Source organism: Ischnura elegans, chromosome 6 (assembly GCF_921293095.1).
Source record: "Ischnura elegans chromosome 6, ioIscEleg1.1, whole genome shotgun sequence".
NCBI classification, from domain to species: Eukaryota; Metazoa; Arthropoda; class Insecta; order Odonata; family Coenagrionidae; genus Ischnura; species Ischnura elegans.
Genome location: NC_060251.1, coordinates 16,887,212 through 16,908,503, shown reverse-complemented (window position 1 = coordinate 16,908,503; position 21,292 = coordinate 16,887,212). Strand labels below are relative to the sequence as shown.

The following is a 21,292-nucleotide window of genomic DNA, read 5'->3' as shown; positions in this document are numbered from 1 at the left end:
GAAAAACCTGCGACGACAATTTGCGGCTTTCGTCTCCTGAGTCAAGAAACGTCCTGCCGTATATTTTCGTTGTTAGTAGCGAAAGGGTTAATAATCAAAACACAGAAAAAGTCGTTTTAATTTCACAATATTTGATAATGCTGAGTCACGTTTGAAAATTTTTGTTGCGCTTTATCAAAAATTGCCTAGCTTACAGGAACGATCCTGGGGTTTTTCTTGGTTTTTACAACAGGCATTATGATTATGTGAGTTCTACTTTGTGGAGAGTGCTTTTACTTCCTTTCTGACTCCCATCACATCTTATTTGAAACAAGGAAATTAAATTTATTTCCAACTTACTTCGATCGAGGCATTGTGCTGGTGGTGAAATTGTAGTCCTTGTTCTTGATTCGCCGTCGATCTAGAGTTGCATACTTTGCTGAATATCCCATATCAGAGTCATAGCCAATAGGATCAGGCTCTGAGAGATATCCCTCAGCAGATGTATATGGGTATCGACCTGGAAATTCAACAGGGTCAAAGAATTCATTGCAGCATATGTAGCAATGGTAATTCATGTTTTGAGGCATGTATGCACCCAACTATGACAACATATCAACCAATAACATTTTCAAATTTTTCAAAACTAATACAAACAAAAATAAGTTGAATGCACCTTGTGATTGGCAGTTTTCACCACCAACTTTTAAGACAATACCTTCTAATATACACATTTAACATTATATAAATGAGATTACCACACAATTCATTGGATGTGAAAAACTCAAAATAAGTACATATGTAGAAGAGCAGTGAACATTGCTTACAATGAAAGATTAGATAAAAAAATTCCAGTTAATTTAATGACACATAAGAAAAGTCCATGCATGTAAATCTCATGTGCATCATTTGAAAATATATTTTCATGTTATCACTGTTTTAAAGCACTCTCGCATACATTGTGCAGAGAGAAATTTTTTTAGGGTAAAGAAGTAGTATAACAAACCTCTCTAAATTACATGCACATAGTAAAGCCTATACAAGTCATTGCATGGATGAGAATTATCAGGTATGGATTGGCTCAAGTCAGAGAACCCTTGAGAAAAAAGATAGTTAAATTAAATTCATGTCATTTTACTCATGATAGTAAGATAATAAAAGATTATAGGTCTATCTCCTTTCCATTCTTCCTACTTGGAATTTTTCCTCTTTCAAGAAGGTTAAATTTAATTTTTGCAAAACATATTACATAAAAATACATAGATAAAATCTTGGTTTTGAGCTTACAGCACGCCTTTCCATTTGCAAAAATCTAACTGTTAGGCTAATTAAACAAGTACAAATTATGTAATTGCTACGGTAGCAAGCCTCATAGATGAAAAAATTCATTATGGACATGTCAGTATGAACCAAAAAACAATTTTCTCATTACATATAATGTATGCATGCCACACATGGATGGGATCTTAAGCCATCATAGTCTAGGAATCATGAATCACGTTGAGGGAAGATTTTTGGATGAAAAAATCTCAGAGAGGTGCTACTTTGCACTTGTCAGGCCAAACCTTGAATAATCAACAACCATGTGGGATTAAGCCCAGAAAGATTTAATCCATGAACTGAATTAATTACAAAGGAAAGCTGCGCGATTTGTCAAAAATGACTACGAGTAATTATACAGCCTTTCCATCCTTTTACAGCATCAAATTCTATCATAATTCAGATTCGTGTAAACTTTCCAGATAATGCTCAAGCTTATCCAAGTTTTAGCAAAAAAGTAATAGATAGGCCCATAATATGTAGATATAAGTGTACTCATAAGTTTGATATCAATTTTGAAAATAATACCTAAATTAGCAGTAATGCAAAATTTGAAGCATTGTTATCAAGAAATATTCATAAAATGACCTTTGGCTCATTGTTCAAGCAATCTAACTTCATGTTTTCATAAAAGAAATTAGTTGAATGAAGGTTAATGCTGAAAACCATGCAATCAGTTTTTAGGTAGGTAGGTACTTTGTACAAGGCATTAACAGTGACAAAAGGCATTTTCAGTGCAATAAGCATTATGGATTGATACTGGCTTGGTTGCCAGGTAGCCAAAAGTCAGCAAAATGAAAATGTTGTACCTCTCCGTGTCTTGTACCGAACTGTGACATATTCATCTGTAAAATAATAGTTATCATAAGATTAGGATGGAGGTCTATCAATTTAATTTTTCGAAGTGGTTTGAACTTAAGTTAAATTACTAGAATAATAACTAAAAGAAGATTAGAATGAATTAAGGGGAAAATAAATTGTATCCATCATTTTTAATCAGAAGTAAGTCAAGAGGGGCTATAAAAATTGAATGCCAATGAAATAAAAGTAAATCATCTTTTGATTTCAGTTTCAACACAATTTTATAATTGTGATCAATTAATATTACTTGATGGATAATCTTAATATCCTTGTCTCCTCATTGAGTAGTAAAAAGTTATGGCTACATCTGTAAACAATATATGTAATATTCAAAGCCTTTTCAGGTTTTTCATAGTATTCAATGTTCAATAAATTGTAAACAAAGACATTAAATAATTAATATGTAAATTGTAGCAAATGTGTTTAAGATTTTCAGTTAAGATTTGAAATATTCTTAAAATATGTATGCCAATAGGGCAAAGTTTATAAAATAAGCGGTGCCTATTGATAAAGCCCATTCTTTTTTCTTTTAAATGAATGACATAAAGTCCGAATGTAGAGAATGAAATATTCATATTTTCTCAATCAGGATAAAATCATTCATTTTAGCAAAGGCACACATTATACAATTGAATTAATAGTGCATAGAGGCTGCATATGACCGAGGTGCACCTCATTTCTTATGCATCCATCATATCCATTGAGAGCACAAAGATAGACCAGGTTAGTGAAACTGAGCAGTGAGTTGGGATGAGAAAGGTACTTGCCATCTTTTCCTGGGCAGTGCAATGATTCATACATCTTTTTGTACCATTTCGCTTGATTCTCCTCTTTGATTCCCTGTAATTAAGGAATTTATTCTATTAAAACACTTCATATTATACATACATTGGTAGCTACATGAAATCAATAATTGAAAAGTCATTCCCAACTCTTGTTTTCCCTTAATAATCATATTTAAAGTAATTATGGTAATACATAGCTAACAATTTCCTCGTATCCCTGGCCAAAGAATGTGGGTCTCTGAAAATATCAAGTACATAATTTTTTTCTGCAAGGAACTATGTAAAATTTATTGGTCCACTATGCATCGGCATGCATCAGATCCACATGGAATATCACACATCCAGCTTCTGAGCTTCCAACTACAGACGAAAATGGCTTGGAGTGACTTACAGAGCAATGCTGAGGTAACAGATGATTTTGCAAGGAATTATTTGGACAAATTGGGTCTACTAGTCACTCTTCAGAACACCCATGAGTCTCTTTTGACTGAAATAGAATGAGTTTCCTATTTTTTCACGAATTTTAATAGTTTCTATTTTAGTGCCACCCTCTTTGACCTGGTACAAGCGAAGAATGCCTGGTGATTTTTTTGTCTAATTTGTGGGTTTTCAACACAAATTATATAAAAATTTCAATAAGAATGAGTCAAAGTCTTTTTATATATCTGCACCTTTTATATTTAGGCTTTCAATAAAAATTTTCACCTATGTCGTTATCCCCTCTGTACTACTGGGGAATAATAATTAGTTTCAATTGAAAAACACCTGGTTACACTTGTAGGGTTATGCATTTTATTGCTTCATTATCTCACTGTGATTATATACTCTCACAATTTTATTTACAGTCTAAAATAGTAGTCTTAAACAAATATAATTTGGCGAATCAAATTTTATAAAAATAAATCCATTGCAATAAGGTACCAAGTAAGTTATTTGCACTAAAAATACACATTTTGAAAAATTTTACGGGACATCAAGGGCGGTGGTGAGCCAAATCTCACCAAAAGAGGGATTGGGGTATAAAATAGCTTCACCTACTTCATAGATGCTACCTCACGATCTAGACCCCATCACTTGATATGTGGTGCGAAAAATCCACAGTGGAAAAATCATTCGCCTTGACCGGGATTCGAACCCGGATCCCTCGATTTCCGGCCGAGTGCTTTAGCCAGTTGAGCTACCGAGGCGTCATTCTCCCCTGTGGAAATTTGTGGACTTTAGTGGACAAGGTGGTATGGACTGCTGAGCATATTATGCGGCTAGCAGTCTAGGTCGTGCACGTGGCACCACAGCTGGAGAGCAAAGCCCGAACTTGAACACGAAGAGGTGTTCGCTCTAGACAAATTTGAGTATACCGGGACTAGCCGCGGCAATAACTTTTACGGAGTCACCCGCAATGCACAAATTGTGGGTAAAATCCACAGGGGAAAAATCATTCGCCTTGACCGATTTTGGAAATAGAGGGATCCGGGTTCGAATCCTGGTCAAGGCAAATGATTTTTCCCCTGTGGATTTTTCGCACAATTTGTGCATTGCGGGTGACTCCGTAAAAGTTATCACCGCGGCTAATCCCGGTATATGTACTTAAGTACTTGATATGTAGTCAACAAATGAATTTCATTTTGAATTGCATTCATGAAATCAACTGCAAATAACGACATCATGTTTCTACTATTTCTGTATGAAAAATTTAACACCTGATATTTAGCAATTTTTAATCACATTAAGGGGTTCAAACCCCTCTGAAATTATTGGGAAATATACAGTCTTTGTTGAAACCAATCCAAATGAACCCCTTCCAAAATACATTCCAGTCTTCAATTTAATACTCTTCAGAATTATTTCATTACAACCTTGTTTTTAACACATTCAGCGCGATGCACGTCAATTGACGTGGTCTGCCAGTCGGCCTTTCTCCGCCTCTGTATGTGACTAATATCCACTTCCGAGTCTTCCGATTATGTGCATGGCCTTCAGCAAGCTTCCCTCTTTCAAACCTTGTGCGCCGTTTGTAAATAGCACTATTTGAACGGAACTTATGGCGTGAAAACCTCTCTCTATTTTTCTTTCTTATTTTATCGGCCAATTCTGACGACGTTCATGAAAATCGGGCCAGCATTGAATGTTAATATCCCATTCATTTTGTATCTAATTTTTGCAAATCTAACTGTAGCTATTTTAACATATCTAGCAATCTGATCGTTGGATTATTCTTCCTCATAGAATAATCCTCCAAGGTCGTTAGAATATTAATGGCTTTGTCTGGTTTCGCTAATAGTAGGACCCGCCCGCCTCTGTGACGGTGCGGTATTCCTCATCCCTTCCCTTCCTTCCCTATCCCCTCCCCGGAGGCATTGTCGGGCTCTCATCGCGGTGGCGCCTCCTTCCTTGTTCCTTCCCGTCCTTCCCCTTCTGGGTGCAGAGGTGAAAAGTTCGCGCTTATAGACCCTGCCCCAGGAGTGTAACCTTGCGAGCCCGCCCTGGAGTCTTGTTTCCACTGTAGCTATTTTAACAGTGAAACAAAACAAAACTTGTCAAAATTACCTTCATTCAATGTTACCAACCATAGGCACATTGGGGAGACCAGGGCATGCCCCATAAGCAAGATTTTTAATATGGTTATCATTACGTTCGTTTAATTTTTTGTATTACGGAGCCTCAATCATTTAATTTCATAATAATAACTTTCATACCAAAATAAAGAGAATATTTTACGCAGTAATAGTTATAAATATTTTGTTTGAAATCTAAAATATGAGAAGACCTATCAGACCCTTGTGCCCTCCCCAGAAAAGAATCCTGGGTCCTACAATGTATGAAGAGCACACCTATTACCTACAATAGTATCCATTTTTTCCACAGTAGTTTAACATATTATCCATTGAGAAACAACAATCAGGCTATATATAAACATGAAAAATTAAAGTTTTTCTGCAAACAAAAAATAAGAAAAACAATTGTAAAATCCAAAAGCTGTCACATGCATCCAGCTACATGCGCTGTGTTGGTCACATCAGATACATTGAAATAGGTGTCACCAACGGCGTGCTATGACAGGCCAAAATAGTGACTCATTCTCCTGTCATAGGGACCAAAGTGGCATGAAGATAAAGCACATGTTTTGGTTGTAACGACTGAAGCAGCAGTGAACATGTTAAGAATGCCACCTCAATCCAAAAAAGCAAATAATGGCAATAATTGAAAATGCAAGCTGAATTTAAATGATTTCCCTTAACAGAGAAATAATCCCAGATAATTAATTTGATCTTTTTTATGCATTAATATAAGTATTAAAGAAATTAATAAACAGTTTTAATATAAAAAGACTGAAAATAACTTCATCTTAGGGATTGAAATTTTGATCATAGCATAGGTTTAATTGATTTCTATTGCTATTCCTGTAAGATGACCAAGGCACTCAAAATCCTGTATCCCGTGTAATGGCTGGGCAGTGCAATATTCTTCTTCATGGCAGCAAATTAATTCACTCACTTGAGGTCATATTTTCAAATGTGACCTCTAGTGAGAGAATTTTTTACTCAAATATTCCCATAAAAAATTCATCAATAGCAATATTTGGATCAGGATGAATCCCTTAAGTCAGAGCCATCACCAAGGGATTAGTAAAGCAAACAAAATAGTTTTAGCCAATCACAGAAGAGGTAGATTTTTTGTGATTGGAGTGCAGTTAGTCAAAGACTCAAGGTTTCAAAAACATGTATCTCACCTGATATTCACTCTAGATTGCATGGAAAATAAAGAGAGAAAAATATTATGAATAAACAGGGTTTACATGAATGGGTTAAACATGGTTATGGGAACCACAATGAACATTATCTAATGCAACAGCCCAGCACTATGGCAAATGGCTATTTTTCTAGAACATGAGCTAATAAGCAACTAATCAGAGCCAAATAAGACTAAAGAATCCCTCGTACATCAATTTCACAAGTACATAATTGTATCTGACATTTCTTTTGCTTAGTACTTTGTGCAAAATTGCAGCTAATATTTTTAATTGCCCAACTTGACGAAAGCTTAAACAGAAAAACTATGATGCAAATTCCACACTATCACACACAGCATGCATGATAAAAACATGAAGTAATTCGAGGTAAACTGTTGATACTAACTGATCGTAAAATTATAGGAATTCCTTCTCTGGTCGTTGGTCCAATGCCTTCGAATTTCTTTGGCCCGAGTTCCACTATCTTCCTTTTCCTTTTATCCTCCTCAGTCTCATACTCTTTCTTCACTGTGTACACTACAAGGAGACAATTTCAGGAAAAAAACATACCATCATTGCAGGAGAAAATATGGTTAAGTACGATTCAAATGCTGTAAATATGGACTGTTCCAACACAATCTTTTACTAACTTGAGCATTTCAAAATACACTACATATATGAAGATAATAGTCAATTTATATAAAGAACCATTATATTTGACATAGGAAAGCAGGAAACTTGGATGAATTTAATGATCACAACTACTGTCATTGGAAGACAACAATAAATACGGTTTGGATCCAACTACATAATATTCTGGTGAGAAAGCAAAATTAAAGATTTTATCTCAGGAAATAAATGTTAAGAAAAATCACAAGTATCTGATGACCAACAGATGTATCAGGTGGAAGATACTCAACAGAAAATTATCATTGTTCATTAATAATAGACTTGAAGTATGGGATGCAAAATGAACTCACTTATGTCACTATCGTTTTCCTTAGAGCTCATCTTCTCCTTGTCATCAAGGTAATGAGCTCCTCTGGGTAGCTGGCCCTCTGGAAAAGAAAAATTAGATGTCAACAGATTGATATGCATTCAGTCAATATTCAATTAGTTCAACATTAATATTCATTTTTTAATTTTAACTAATTTGCATTTTCCACTAGGGAACTTTCTAACATTTTCTTCTAGGGTAGAGGAAAGAATATTGCCCCTTTCCACCCAAAGAAGCTAATACAATGGTAAAGTTATGTGGATAGGTAAAATTATTACACCCTACATGATCATATTCAATTAAAATCATCGCAAAAAAACATTAGCATGTTCCCTCCATGCCTATTTTGAAAGCACCAAACATTCTCCCATTGCTCTGTGTTTATTTATTTATTTATTTACAATTTTAACTTTTCTACCTCATAATCTTGGCATGCTCATAGCTATTTGCGATGTTCACAATTACGAAACTAGAAATTCAATGAGGACCAGCAGATTAAAGTTTTTCCCGCATGATTTGGGCCTCAGAATTAACAATTAACTTCCTAGTAACTCGAAAGCAAATCATTCTATGGAGTCATTTAAAAGGAAGTTAAAATTTTTCTTTGAGGAAAAGAATGATTATTCTCTGAAAGAATATCTGTTTGATTGTTTCGACTAATCACTCATATTTTTGTAACTTTGTGAACATACAATCATTTATTAGTCTATTGTATGTCATCATGATGTTTTCTTGTATCTCCTGTAGCAAGATCTTTAGACAGAATAAATTATTATTTTTAGGAGCATGCATATTATACAGGATATTAGAGTCACTTGTTGCACACCTCTTGCTTTCTGGAGAAGAGTGATGGTTGGGTTTTGAGCCTTCGGCAAGTGGGAGGTGAAGGACGACCCAGGTGAGGTTGGACTTTGAACAAAACTTCGGTGCTCTGACGTAACAGTCACACTTCTCGAGGTCTCCGTCGACTCCTTCGATTGCCACGCAAATGATTCCTCTGGTGCTGGCGATTGAGAAGCTAATGCCCTTGACTGTCCATCCTGAAAATGATGAAGATAAATATGCATGCTTTGAGTGTTGGTGTGACAGAATAATGCTTCAGGAAAAATTGCTTCAATTGGAGATCAAATTTTGTACGCTTATAAATGGTGCTCAAAAATTTATAACCAATTAGGTCACAAATTATTCAGGTAGGTAGGAAATAGGTAAGGCAGGTTTTTAACATCATTGGAGAAGAAGTTGACAAAATACAGAAAAAATACTAATCAATGGAATGACGACTTCTGATGAAAATGGATTTTAAGAGCAATGTTTTTACTTAGGAGAAGTGACGTCATGGAAAAAATTAGAAGTGCTGGAACGCACTTTTAGAACGCATTTTTAGAAACAAAATATTACTCTGTGTGTTCTTTTATTACAAGTTATTATTCACATTTTATTACAAAATGTTTTGCTTTGGATACTAATTTATACATTAGAAACTTTGAGGCAACAAAATTGATAAAAGTGTTATTTCACAATAAAGTCTTTTGTAAAACAGTACGGGAACGACTTTCTGGCGTGTTCTGGCACCATGACACCACTGCTTAGGAGAGTAATTTCTTCAAGCTTACAAATGAGGCTTAACAATTACACTACACTTAGTAATGCATTGTTTACGGTTCTCAAGTATGGAATCTTTCCATTAAGGAGGAGAAAAAACTTATTACATTTGAGGGTGAGGTTTTATGAAAAATATATGAACTGACAAATTAAGGAGGACAATAAAATAGAAAAGATAACTATGAAATCTCCAAGAAAGGTCAGAAATGATAGGCAAGATTTAAATCAGAAGAATGAAGTTTGCTGGACATATCCTCCGAAAGGATGAGGAAAGAAGGCTTAGGAAGGTATTGCTAGCCAATCCTTTGCAAAGTTTAGCCGACTTTACAGGAAAGTATCGTTCAATATGTCAATCATACAATTCCACAGGGGACTAATCCTAAGGCATTTATACTAGATATTCATCAATGGTTTTCACTCTGTTTACCCATGGAATAAGAATGAACGTGGCCAGTTCCTCACAGTGGCTGTTTTGGGTGATTGGATACCCTCCTTACTGGGGGATTCTTCGAAAATTCTTTGGAAATCACAAACTTGGAAATTGATTTTAACGGTTATCTGGTTATTATAAACTGGATAAATTATAATATAAAAAATACCAAGAAAAGTAGGAATTTCACAGCTTCTAAAATTTAATAATGTGTTGAATTTGTTCCTTGAAATGGCATTGGAATCTGAAAATCGCCTCTAATGTAACCTATGAGAAAAATCCTTTCAAAAAAGCATAATGTCATCTTTCATCTTCTGACACCTTCATTTTATTAGCCCTTAGGCTGCGGGAACATTTTTAAATGGTCTGCATGGTGAGTGCGGGAAAAACGTTTTTCTACGTTTGACCAGATTTTCTTACCACTGGCAGACTTTCCTTAAGATTTTATTGCCACCCCTTTCCGCGGTTGCTTGAACTCGGCCCAACCTAGTGGCAGAGAGCTCAAAGGCGTCTTTCAAGGACTGGGCACCCTCACCACGGGGAGCGCTACCCGAATTATCCCTCCTCCGAGAGAGGGCTCACTGCTCTCCGCGGCGCATTCACGATGACAACAATTCCAACAAATCCTTTCATTTCCTAGGAATTTATTTATCCTCCCGTCATCCATTAGCTGGGGAAACTTATTTGAATGCATTGGTTTCTCTTTCTTATACTTCTGGCGGTTGGTCTTCCGTCCATGTGTAATTACCAAGGGCATATTATATTCATGGTCTGTCGTCAGGGGGTAGGGTGGGCAGTCCCGGATTATGAGGGTCCACTAACTGCTAGACACACGCCTGGGGTCGACGGAAAAATATCTCCCCCCTCATGTCCCACACACAGTGACAGCAAAATTTTGATGCTCCCGCAGCTGAAGGGCTAATATTTTTATAAAATCTTTTTACACTGAATAGCAATATCACCAATAAATCAACTAAAGAAAATGCAGAATTTTATAACTGTAAAAAAACTTTGTTTCAACTATTCTGACTATTTATTTACTATGCCTTTCATGTACGCTTCACCATAGAAGAGAGCATTGTGGGAGCACGTTATGCTCGGGGCTATTGGCAATTGCCGACCTGGCCTGACACCCCCTGGTTCTTTCTCCTCACCTTCTTTCTGGTGAGTGAGTTGGCATCGAAGTTCACTGGCCTGAACTCCTTCCTCTCGAGCACGGGACTTGGGCCGGCACTTTTAGGGACCCAGATGGGTGCCACATCGTCCGTGGAATCACCACCCTCCTTGGAAGTGGCGCCACTCTCCCTCTGAGGAGCAGGCGGCTCGCTGTGTTGCTGCTGCTGTTGGCTGGGGGGCTGCGCACGGAGGTCCTCGACAGACTTCGATGGCGTCCAAACACCTGGGGGGGAAAAAATTCATAGCACTTAGGATCAGTGGGCTTTGAACAGCATATGTGGAATATGCCCTAGTAGCACAAAAAGGATTATATCAGTATATAATTTTAGCATTTTGCATCAAATCTGTGTACAGGTTCACAAATCTGTATTTTATACGTATTTTATCACCCCTTACAGCTATGAAAGAGGCATAATAAGGAAACAGTTTCATGAATGCTAAGTCAATTCGCAAGCTCATAGCAATTACTAAACATGTAAATAGAACTTCCTCATAGATGTCACTTTAGAGAAAAAAAGAGCAATGCTATTGATCCCCATCACTTCCGGCACCTTAAGGATCATATAAGGACGATAAGGCCTTGTTCTAACTTGTTCACTGTGGTTCCTTTCCTTTGCAAACATGGAAAATATGTTATTTTTACTGTACTGAAATATCTACGAATAATAATATATTGGAAGAAATATCCCTTCATGACTTGTACATATCACTTCACACCTGATTAATTCATTAAGCTAATTAAAAGTACATACTTCTTTTTTCATTTATTTTACTAATTTGGAGGGAGCTCTAGTCCATTGACCCTAACCTTATATCCGCTCCTATGATTCATTCTCTCCCACCACTGTAATCATTTGGCCTTCTTCTAGGCTACATGGCTTTATAGAGACACTCACGGGTGCGCAAAAAGTGAAAAATTCCTCAGAGGAAAACTCATCGGGAATCGAACCCGAATCCCCCAAATGCGCACCAGGGGGTTTATTATGTATATCCGAATGAAATGACCACATTCGGACAGCCATTAGATCTTCAAATGAATCGTTCAATGAATCAATCACTACTCGAGGCAAAAACGATGACAAGACGGAAATAGACCGTGCGCCGTGATATTCGCGCTGCAAGCGGTCACGCATTGAAGTTCCAAACAATTCTCGTAGTTGGCTAGATCTGTGACGTCATCCGAGTTACGAGTCCAAATACGGCAGTACAAAATAACTCCTCAGCTACCAAAGCACCCTCTCCTCCCCCCGTGCAGTTCTGTGGCGAATTCGGGAGATCTGGGGTCGAATCCCGGTAAAGGCAAATGATTTTTCCACAGCGTAGCTTTCGTATTTTTTGCGCATTAAAACTATCCGGTCCGTTACGAATACACCCGCACCATAGGGGAAAGCTACTCGGAGAATCGAGATGAAGACGGGAGGAAGATGGAAAAGGACCCACACGACTCAAAATTTATGCCGTATAAAAGTTAAATAAATAGATTCGTATATATTGTAAATAATGTTCCGTTGATTATATATACGTAATATGTTAAGAATATCCATTGTATGCAAATATTATGCCATCGTAAACTCTTAAATGATATTTTCACAATATGTGCAGATTATCTCCAGCATCAACACCATGTGGTGTGGATTGGCTGCCATTCCGCGCGTTACAGCTTGCATGGCGTGCTTCTCTGATTATTTAGATCTAATGTTACTTTTAATTCTTATACTTTATTCTGCAGGTTTTGGTTACACTCTCTTCGCTTACTCCACCTTTTCATCGCCGAATTAGAGTTGAGGAAGTGGGTGGGAAAGAGAACCGCCTGTCTCCTAGCCAACCAATAATAATAATAAAATGGAGTTCCCCAGCGACTTCTTGGCAAGTTCTTCCGTGAACCGGAGATGAGGGCGAACGAGTAAAAGGAGGGGTAGGGAGTAGAGGCTGTGGAGGGGAGGTAGGGGAGGGGGAGAGGGCGATACAGTCGTCCGCATGTGAATGACCATTGATATTGCATACAAGATTCTCCATCCCGCGACTCCATCGATTCCCCCGCCGGTCACCGTAAATAGTAGCGCTACAGTCGCTAGGATACTTGTCAGTACACGTATTAGCCCGCAAGAGAAACGTTAAGCGGCGAATTAAATAGTTTATTTCAGGTAAAATGTTAGTAAATAGTCGACATGAGCTTATGCTTTACAATAAATGATTAAATTCACCGAATTCCAAAGGGCTGGAGGCTGCCTTCACTTAGCAAGCAACACTTAGCAACGGGGTAACGACAACTTCTGCACGGTAGATATATAACATTTATTTTAAAGCATTAGCTTTAGAAAATGACCCGAATCAGATATTTAATGTGCTAGTGCTAAAAATGCTAGTGAAAACGTACGGTATTTTTTCCTAAATGACTGTACTTCACTATCGTTACTATGCGTTCTCATTTTATTAAAAAAAAGTTAATAGACATACGAAAATAACGCCTTTTTTAAACTAAATTAAAAATACCCATTTCTTCATTTGCAGTTTACAGAATTGAAATAAAAGTGATGATATATCATTCTATTTTTTATTTATTTATTTATTTATTTCACATACCACCGAAAACAGCACTGTTCGGACTTTACATCGGGGTTGATAACACGGAAGCTTATTTAGTTATGCACTAGAAATACACTGACAGTCTCGTTTGCGCTCACTTTCAGGCTGGCGTGTGCCTACTAGCATATTTATTCGCAAGCATCTTATACTATCTGTACTACTATATTACTACTACTATTACTATATCGACTGTAGAGTAAGTTGTGATTTATTTAATTCCCCCTACCCGTAAAATTGATTGGAAAGAAAGCTCTTTTTTGGGCACATGCATTGTTTTCGGGGGCTCTGGACCACTGCGTAATGAATCGTATATTCTGCAAACTGTGGGTCTCCTTATTTTTTAATCTTCATCACCGTTGATAATTAAAAACAAAAATTTGTGAACGAGTCGGCAGAAGAAATAAACCCATTTGAAATTTTACGGATATAATTTTTGTTTCCAACCGTTTAGTTTGCCTGTTGATAAGCTCTGCCTTAAATGTCCTTGAAAAATTGATTTGGTCAAACAGAAGAGGTAATGAAGACTAATGACCGAGATGATTAAATATTGAAAATACGTTATATCATAAAGCACGATAGCGTAATATCGTTTCATTATTCAAACATTAATTTTAACCTTATAGAACACCCAATCCTTCGGCACGGGGGGTTATATTTTGTTCTCCATCCAACGTAATCATCATCAACCAACGAATGAAGTTCGCAATGAAAAAATATTTGACTTAGTCGGGATTCGAACCCGGATCTCCCGATTGCCGGTCAGATGTGTTAACCAGTTCCACCCGTGCGCGTGACCGCGTACAAAGTCACTTGTTCTTGAGTGCTTTGTAATCTTTATCATCATAACTGATGGGCTATCCTAGGATTGGTTTGACGCAGCTTTCAATAAACTCTTCTGTCAGCTAAAATTGTGACACCTTCGTACATATTGTCTTTCCCATCCTTAATTATCTGATCCATATATATCATTCGAGGTCTTCTTTTTCCGTTCTTACTATTTACTAGTCTTTCGACGATTGTCTTCATTAGGCAAGTCAGTGTGTCTCAAGATATGGCCTATAAGGTTGTTCCTTCTTCTTGTCTCGGTTTTGGTGAGACTTTTCTTCTCTCCTACACTTCTTATGACCTCCTCATTACATACTAGGTCGATTAATTATATACTTCCTACAATAATACTTTTTTGAAAGTGAATTTACCATCATTAAATTTTCAGGGAACGTATAATACAGTAACTTAACCCCTTCCACTTCGATTAGTTTTCCGAATATCGTGCTACTATTCTCCATTTATTTTTCTGTGGTTCTCTTTGAAATGGTAGGCAATGAAATGATATTTTGTAATTTGTAATCAATGTAGAACCGTGAAAGAAAATGTGATTATTAAACATGTTGAGCACAGCTATCGCTACTCGAATAAAATCCTTTTAATCCGTCCAATGCATCATGCCTCATGAAATATGAATTATTTATGTATCCCGTGAATGTTTTAACATTTTTAAGATTTCAAAATAATTATATTGTTCCTCAAAGTAGTGCTAAACCAATGAAAATCCGATAACGAGATACATTCGTCATTGCGCGGTTTGGCATCGCAAGTTCATGACGAGCTAGAGTTGTCATTACAGCGCAAGGGGTTAATATTTATTACAAAATATTCTTTCCCATAAATTTCCGTGCATTTGGACAATGTCAGAGAGAATTTATTTGTATTCTTCCAAAGTTATTGAGACGATGAAAATCCCTAGCTTTCACTAATTAATAAGCGCATCATTAAAATTAGACGATAGAAATACCATTTAAGCGAGCAGAATTTCTTTTCAAATATGAACGATCGCAGAGATTTCTGCTGAAATTCTTGCTTCTTTTTCGCACGGCTTACTCGGGCGCCCGAGTTCCCTCCTAAAGGATGGGTTGAAGTTCATTAAGAAGAAGACCCTTAGCTCAGGATGAAATGGATGGGATACTGCGCAATCAATTTGTGAAAGAATAAAAAACTAACGGGGGAGGAAAGTATGGGAGGACGAAAGTGGCGACATCAATCGGGAAAGGTAACAAGCGAGAGAAAGAAAGGTAAGATCTGAAGGGTGGATTCCTTCTTTTGTGAAGTATGCAATGACTGAGCGTCCTTGAGGTCGAAAAATCCCCATTATTCTCCTTTTCAAGAGCCCCTTCAACGTTATTGACCGAAAGGAATGCAAAATTCGGAATTCTCCCTCGTTTTTGCCTTCCGGAAATAAGACTTGTTCGTTAGCGACGTTTTCAGCTCAAACCAACCAAGTAGTTTCAAAGTGTTGACTTGGAATTTGGTGAAGTAAAAGTATTACGTTGAAAAACTACTATCGAACACGAACGTCTTGCATGTTTTACGTCGAATTGAACATTTAACCTATCTCCGTCCACCGTAGCCATATGAATATGACTACATCCTACCACTCCGAGCATATAAGGTCCTTGAATATAATCCAAACTTTTGTTATTATATTATTGAAGCTTGCAATAACTATTATTTTATTTATGTAACTTGAATGCAAGCAGTGACGTAGCCAGGAATTTCGTTCGGGAGGGGGGGGGGGGGGGAGTCCAAAAGCAGGGGGAAAATTTTCGAAAAACACGCAACTAAGTAGAGGGTTTTAAACTAATTTTAAAAACTTTTCATAAACGAAAAAACTTCACTTGTTAAAGATATATTTTATAAATTCAAAATATTTCAATATTTTGTTTTCTCCTACGAAGAGAAATAATAGTGCTTTTATATTTCGGGATGGGGGGTCCGGACCCCCCGGAACTCCCCTGGCTACGCCACTGAATGCAAATATCATTAAAGTAAACAGGAAATTGGATTGAAAAGATTATTTTAAAATTTCCTCCACCCAGAAATATGCTTGCACTGAAGGTTCATCCTTTCTATCAAGTCACTCGTAGAAATTCTGACCTCGTCACCACCCAGTATAACTCTATGGCTATGGGTCATTCTGAAGAAAGAAGTTAATATATATCACCAAAATATTTCACTGGATTACATGATTCCACATTGCCGGATAAAATGAATCCGTTTTTTTCTGCCCTTAAACTCATACGTCAATCTCCCCATGTCCCATTCCCCGGTGAATAAATAAACTTATTTCTCTACCTCCATTTCCACGTGTCTTGTATTTGTGTTCTTCACTATTTTTCGCCTGTTACCTTTGTTTTGATTTTATTAAAATAAGGCATTGCAATATTTCCACTGACTTTTATTATGACACTACGTGTTTCGTCGTTACAAACAACACTATCAAGTGTCGACTCGATAATGTTGTTTGTAACACTTTTTGTTTACACTTTATAATGTTGTTTGTAACGAAGAAACACGTAGTGTAATGATAAAACTCAGTGGAAATATTGCAATGTCTTATTTTAATAATATTAAGAACTTTCACCATATCGTGCCCAACATCATACAAGATATTTGTTTTGATTGTTTACGTTAATATTTCATGTTTGTTACTGCGTCACTGCAAATAGGCAGAAATGCTGCACGTGAGCAATTACTTAAATATATTAACAATAATATAATGATGATTTTTTTTGGAGAAAATATCACCGCATTATAACCACGAAATGAAATCCACTTTCGATGTCGACCGCGAGTCCGTACGCGGCTCACGCAGAATCGTCAGTTTGGCTCGTGACTTTGGCGCCACATCTGTCGTCTCATCCCGTATTAGAGACAGCGGTGGGAAATTGAGTCTCCGTGCCAGAGGGACAAATGGCGCAGTCAAACGGGGCCGCAGGGGTCGAGGAACCCATCCAGCGTAAGAAGGGGGAGGGGGCCTCACTCTCTTTTCTCTATATCTCCCTCTATCGCCCTGCAGCCCACCCCCACTACTGCCTTTTATGCAGCGAAATGTATTGTTGGCATGGGGTGCGAAAATTCTCATCATTATCACTGGTCATCATTCCTAAGATTTAACGAAATCCGATGAAATAAAGGGTGATAAGAGTGGAATGTTTTCCATATTGAAAGAAAAAATACTTGCAACTTTTCACGATTATAAAATGCATTACGACCTATGCTTCAATGCGACTATATCATCTTCAAATGGACGAAGAGGAGGAGAAACGACGAAGTGCTGGACATGGTGGGTGAGGAGAGGCAACTTTTAGATGAGATACGGAGGAGACAGAAAGTTTGGATGGAGCGAGAGTGGATGTTGAAAATGGTGTTAGAGGGTAGAATGTTTGGGAAACGAGGGAGGGGAAGGAAAGAGAATCGGATTTTTTGATAGATTGAAAGGGAGTAGGCCTTTCAGTGAATTGAAGAGGGTAGCGCTGGAAGGAAAGGGAGGCTCCCAGATCACTTCTTTAGTACTCCATGGACTATAATAAATCTTCAGGGTAAAAATGATGTGCAGTGCATTTAAAGCACTTTTCCGCGATTATTAAATTCATTACGACCTATGTTTTAATATTAATACATCATCTTCGAGTTAAAAACGGTGTTTAGCGCGTTCAAATTACACAATTTTTAACTGGAGTGGGGGAAGTAAGAGCAGAGAGGAGGGGCAGGAGATGGAAAAACCTGAAGAAGAAAATGAACGGAATATAGACGGAAAATGGGAAGGCAATGACGGGAAAAACCAGAGAAAACCTTACTTTCCCCCACTCAGTTAAAAATGGTATAAGTAAATGGAATATATTATACACCATTTTTAGCTTAAAGATGATATAGTAACATTGAAAACTAGGTTGTAATAACGTTTAAAATCGAGGAAAAGTGCAAGAATTTATTTCAGTATAAAATCATAAGATTGGTTCGAAGCAGCTCTCCACTCAATTCTCCTGCCAGCTTATCTTTAAGGAAGAATCTTTAAGCCTCCGTATTAATCTTTAAGGAAGTTAAGCTGTGGTCCCCAGGAGTCTTTCGTTTAGAGAAGGCTAATTTCCGCAACCCGTTTCTCACAACACTTCTTTTCTAAGTCATCTCATATGACCGGGGCTGCCGGTTGCTCCCTCAAAACGTCTATTACTCTCACTTCAAATCCGTTTGTCTCTGTTAACTAGATGATACGTCTTCAACAATGCATTTATGCCCGATATTACACTTTAAAAAAGTGTAATATCGGGCATAAATGGTTTAAATTTTTATTTAGTCACATTTCAAGTCTTTTTATTTAGCTGGGACCGTTGTCATTAAACCGTAAAACGTTACTAAGCTTATTTATCTTAATTTATTTTTACTAAAATGGAGTTTTAATTTGTTAATCCAGCCTCCAAAAAGCAAATACATTTTTGGATGTACAATGAATTTATTCCATTCATGGAATTTCGAAGTACCCAATAAAAATCGTCACACTCATGCATTTTTTAATCTACTATTCTTACTATCTTCTGTTGCGAGGCATAAATTCCAAAGTTTATATTGCTAAAGAAGTGCCTATTTCTGTAATTACAAAGGTTTACAGTCCTTCCTAGTTATCCTTCTTAAAATCCAAAATAACTCCACGTAAAAATTGAACGCAGGAAGAAGTTGTCCAACACGTAAAACTTATGGATAAAAATAATTTTCATTTTCAACCGAATTATCATGTAATAAGCACGCTTCATTCGCTGAAAGCGCAGCGCAATGGTTGAAGTGAAATGAGGACAGAAACGAACGTAATTATCCACTTAATCCAGATACTTACGTCTGAATAATTACGCCCGAGTACGCATCCGCGCTATGCGAGCAAAATTGACCAAGGACGAGCTGAATATCTCATCCGAGGATCACCGGAATTGAAAGTTGTCCCTTTCAGCCTGTCTAACGAGTGACTGGAAGAATTTCCTGGAGTGTACAGCAACACGCACATCTTACAGATTGGCCGGGTTGCGTTATGAATTAAAATAAGGGGCAGGAGACGCCGGCGATAAAACAAAATGCTGCGTTGATGAGTAATTTCGTTCACCATTTTATTTTAAGTATTATACGTTTAAGTTTTCTTCGAGAAATATCTATTGCTTATGCCACTTATTTTTTTTAATAAAGCGACCCGGGATTCGATGAATAATCATCATTATCCGGCGTAATTTATTAGCTACTTATCTTATTGTTAGCCTTAGCCGTAACCTTAGTTACGTAACTGCAGAGGTTACGATAATAAGATAAATATTTAATAATTTACGCATAATGACGATGATTGTTCATCGAAATCTGGATCACTTTATTAAATAAGGAAGTGGTATAAGCAATAGATATTCATCCAAGAAACCTTAAAATGGAATGCCACATAGTTTAACATGAGTTGGTGAATTAGTACGTTTCGATAGAGTTTGTATAGAAAAGGTTTTTCTTCGAGATGGAAAAGGTTTTTTTGGGATATCTTTACCTTATACTGAGACGCAGTCGTAATTAATTGAATAATGGCAAATATCAAGAATCTAATAAGTCTGTGCTTAGGATCCACAAATTTCATTTTAAAGATCTCCGAATTTGAATTTATATGTGATATTTTTTCTCAAGAGCGATTTAATTTGTGATCACTATCCTTCAAAAATCTCTGAAATAACTTCGAAACTCTGAGAGAAAGTTAAAATAACAACTGATTAGAAGTATTTCGCTTGAAAGTGGCGTAAACCTTGAATCTAATTGTAAGAAATAATTACAAAAAGTAAATTTAAAGATTAAACCACGAAAATAGTTATGGAAACCTTGTTTTACTTTTTTGGCTGCTAGACAATATTTTACGGTAGAAATTAAGGGTAAAATTAATAATTATTTGAACATATCACCTAACATTGTGAATACAGCATTCAACTATATTCTTGGCGAAAGGCAAGATAATTTACGACTCGGCGCTTTCAACAATGAGAACGAATGAGTTGGCAAGGCAGCGCTGGCACGGCCTTTGAAAAAGAAAGCTGGCAAGTTCCCTGCAGCAAACATTACCCAGCTCCTTCAAATATTTGCTCAAAGCCCCGAGACATCTCCCCCCGAGGAAAATTTAAGATTTTATTCGCTTGTTTACATTTATTCTGCCACTTTTTCTCCCTCACAGCCTATTGCTACGCTCTCAAATATTGACTTCATATTTAATACGGCTCATTAAATAAAATTATTTCATAAACACGGTGGAGAAACGACGAGTTATATTGGAAATAGGAGAAGAGAGGAAAGAGTGGAGCTTCATTAGCGTAAAATATACTGGAGGACCTTTAAGGAGAAAATACCCAGAGGAAGTTAAGGAGACAATTACTTTGTGCAGATAGAGAAGTACGCAAGGGAGAAATCAGGAAGGAGTATCGTGGGAAAGGGATAAATTGAGGGATACGGTACAACAATCCTAGGGTTGCATTAATATTAACCCTTTCTAACCCACAGCTGCTTCTGGAAGATATCAGATTCCAAGATTTTTTATTCTGAAAACTTGAAAATTTTGTACTCAATCATAATTATCGTGGGAGCTAAATATTTTGTTAATACAATTTACACCACAAAATAATGCGCAGTTTTGATATTTCCTAAATATAGCAGAAAATTTATAAATTTTTGACGTCCCTTAGAAGCAACACTGGGTTATAATGGGTTAATTAAATTACATTATATTTTTATACAATCTGAGACTCAGATTGATAAAGAATCAATTCAGCGAAAAATTTAAGCATAGAAGTAAGGAAATAATTCATAATAACCTACACTTGGAGTACGCTTCTCTAGGGAAGCGAGGCATGGACAAGGACAGCCGTGGAGAAATCAAGGTAAGAGGCCTTCGAAATGTGGCGCTACTTAAGAATCATTATGATCAAATTAATCGACTAAGTTAGCAATGAGGAAGTCTTAAGATGAATAAAAGAGAGGCCTTGATAAGAAGG

The 21,292-nt window shown here is 36.9% G+C and overlaps 1 protein-coding gene across 1 annotated transcript in view; it reads right to left on the bottom strand.

The window, feature by feature from the left end:
• The window catches only part of LOC124160493, a 178,806-nt gene that overhangs the window by 67,611 nt on the left and 89,903 nt on the right, over positions 1 to 21,292 (bottom strand). Inside the window, exons 4-11 of the mRNA XM_046536350.1 lie at positions 10,856 to 11,100; positions 8,496 to 8,709; positions 7,653 to 7,730; positions 7,079 to 7,209; positions 6,673 to 6,684; positions 2,928 to 3,000; positions 2,109 to 2,144; positions 340 to 499 (exon numbers count right to left, since the gene is read on the bottom strand). Coding sequence (XP_046392306.1) covers positions 340 to 499; positions 2,109 to 2,144; positions 2,928 to 3,000; positions 6,673 to 6,684; positions 7,079 to 7,209; positions 7,653 to 7,730; positions 8,496 to 8,709; positions 10,856 to 11,100 — 949 coding nt within the window. The remainder of the gene's footprint in view (positions 1 to 339; positions 500 to 2,108; positions 2,145 to 2,927; positions 3,001 to 6,672; positions 6,685 to 7,078; positions 7,210 to 7,652; positions 7,731 to 8,495; positions 8,710 to 10,855; positions 11,101 to 21,292) is intronic.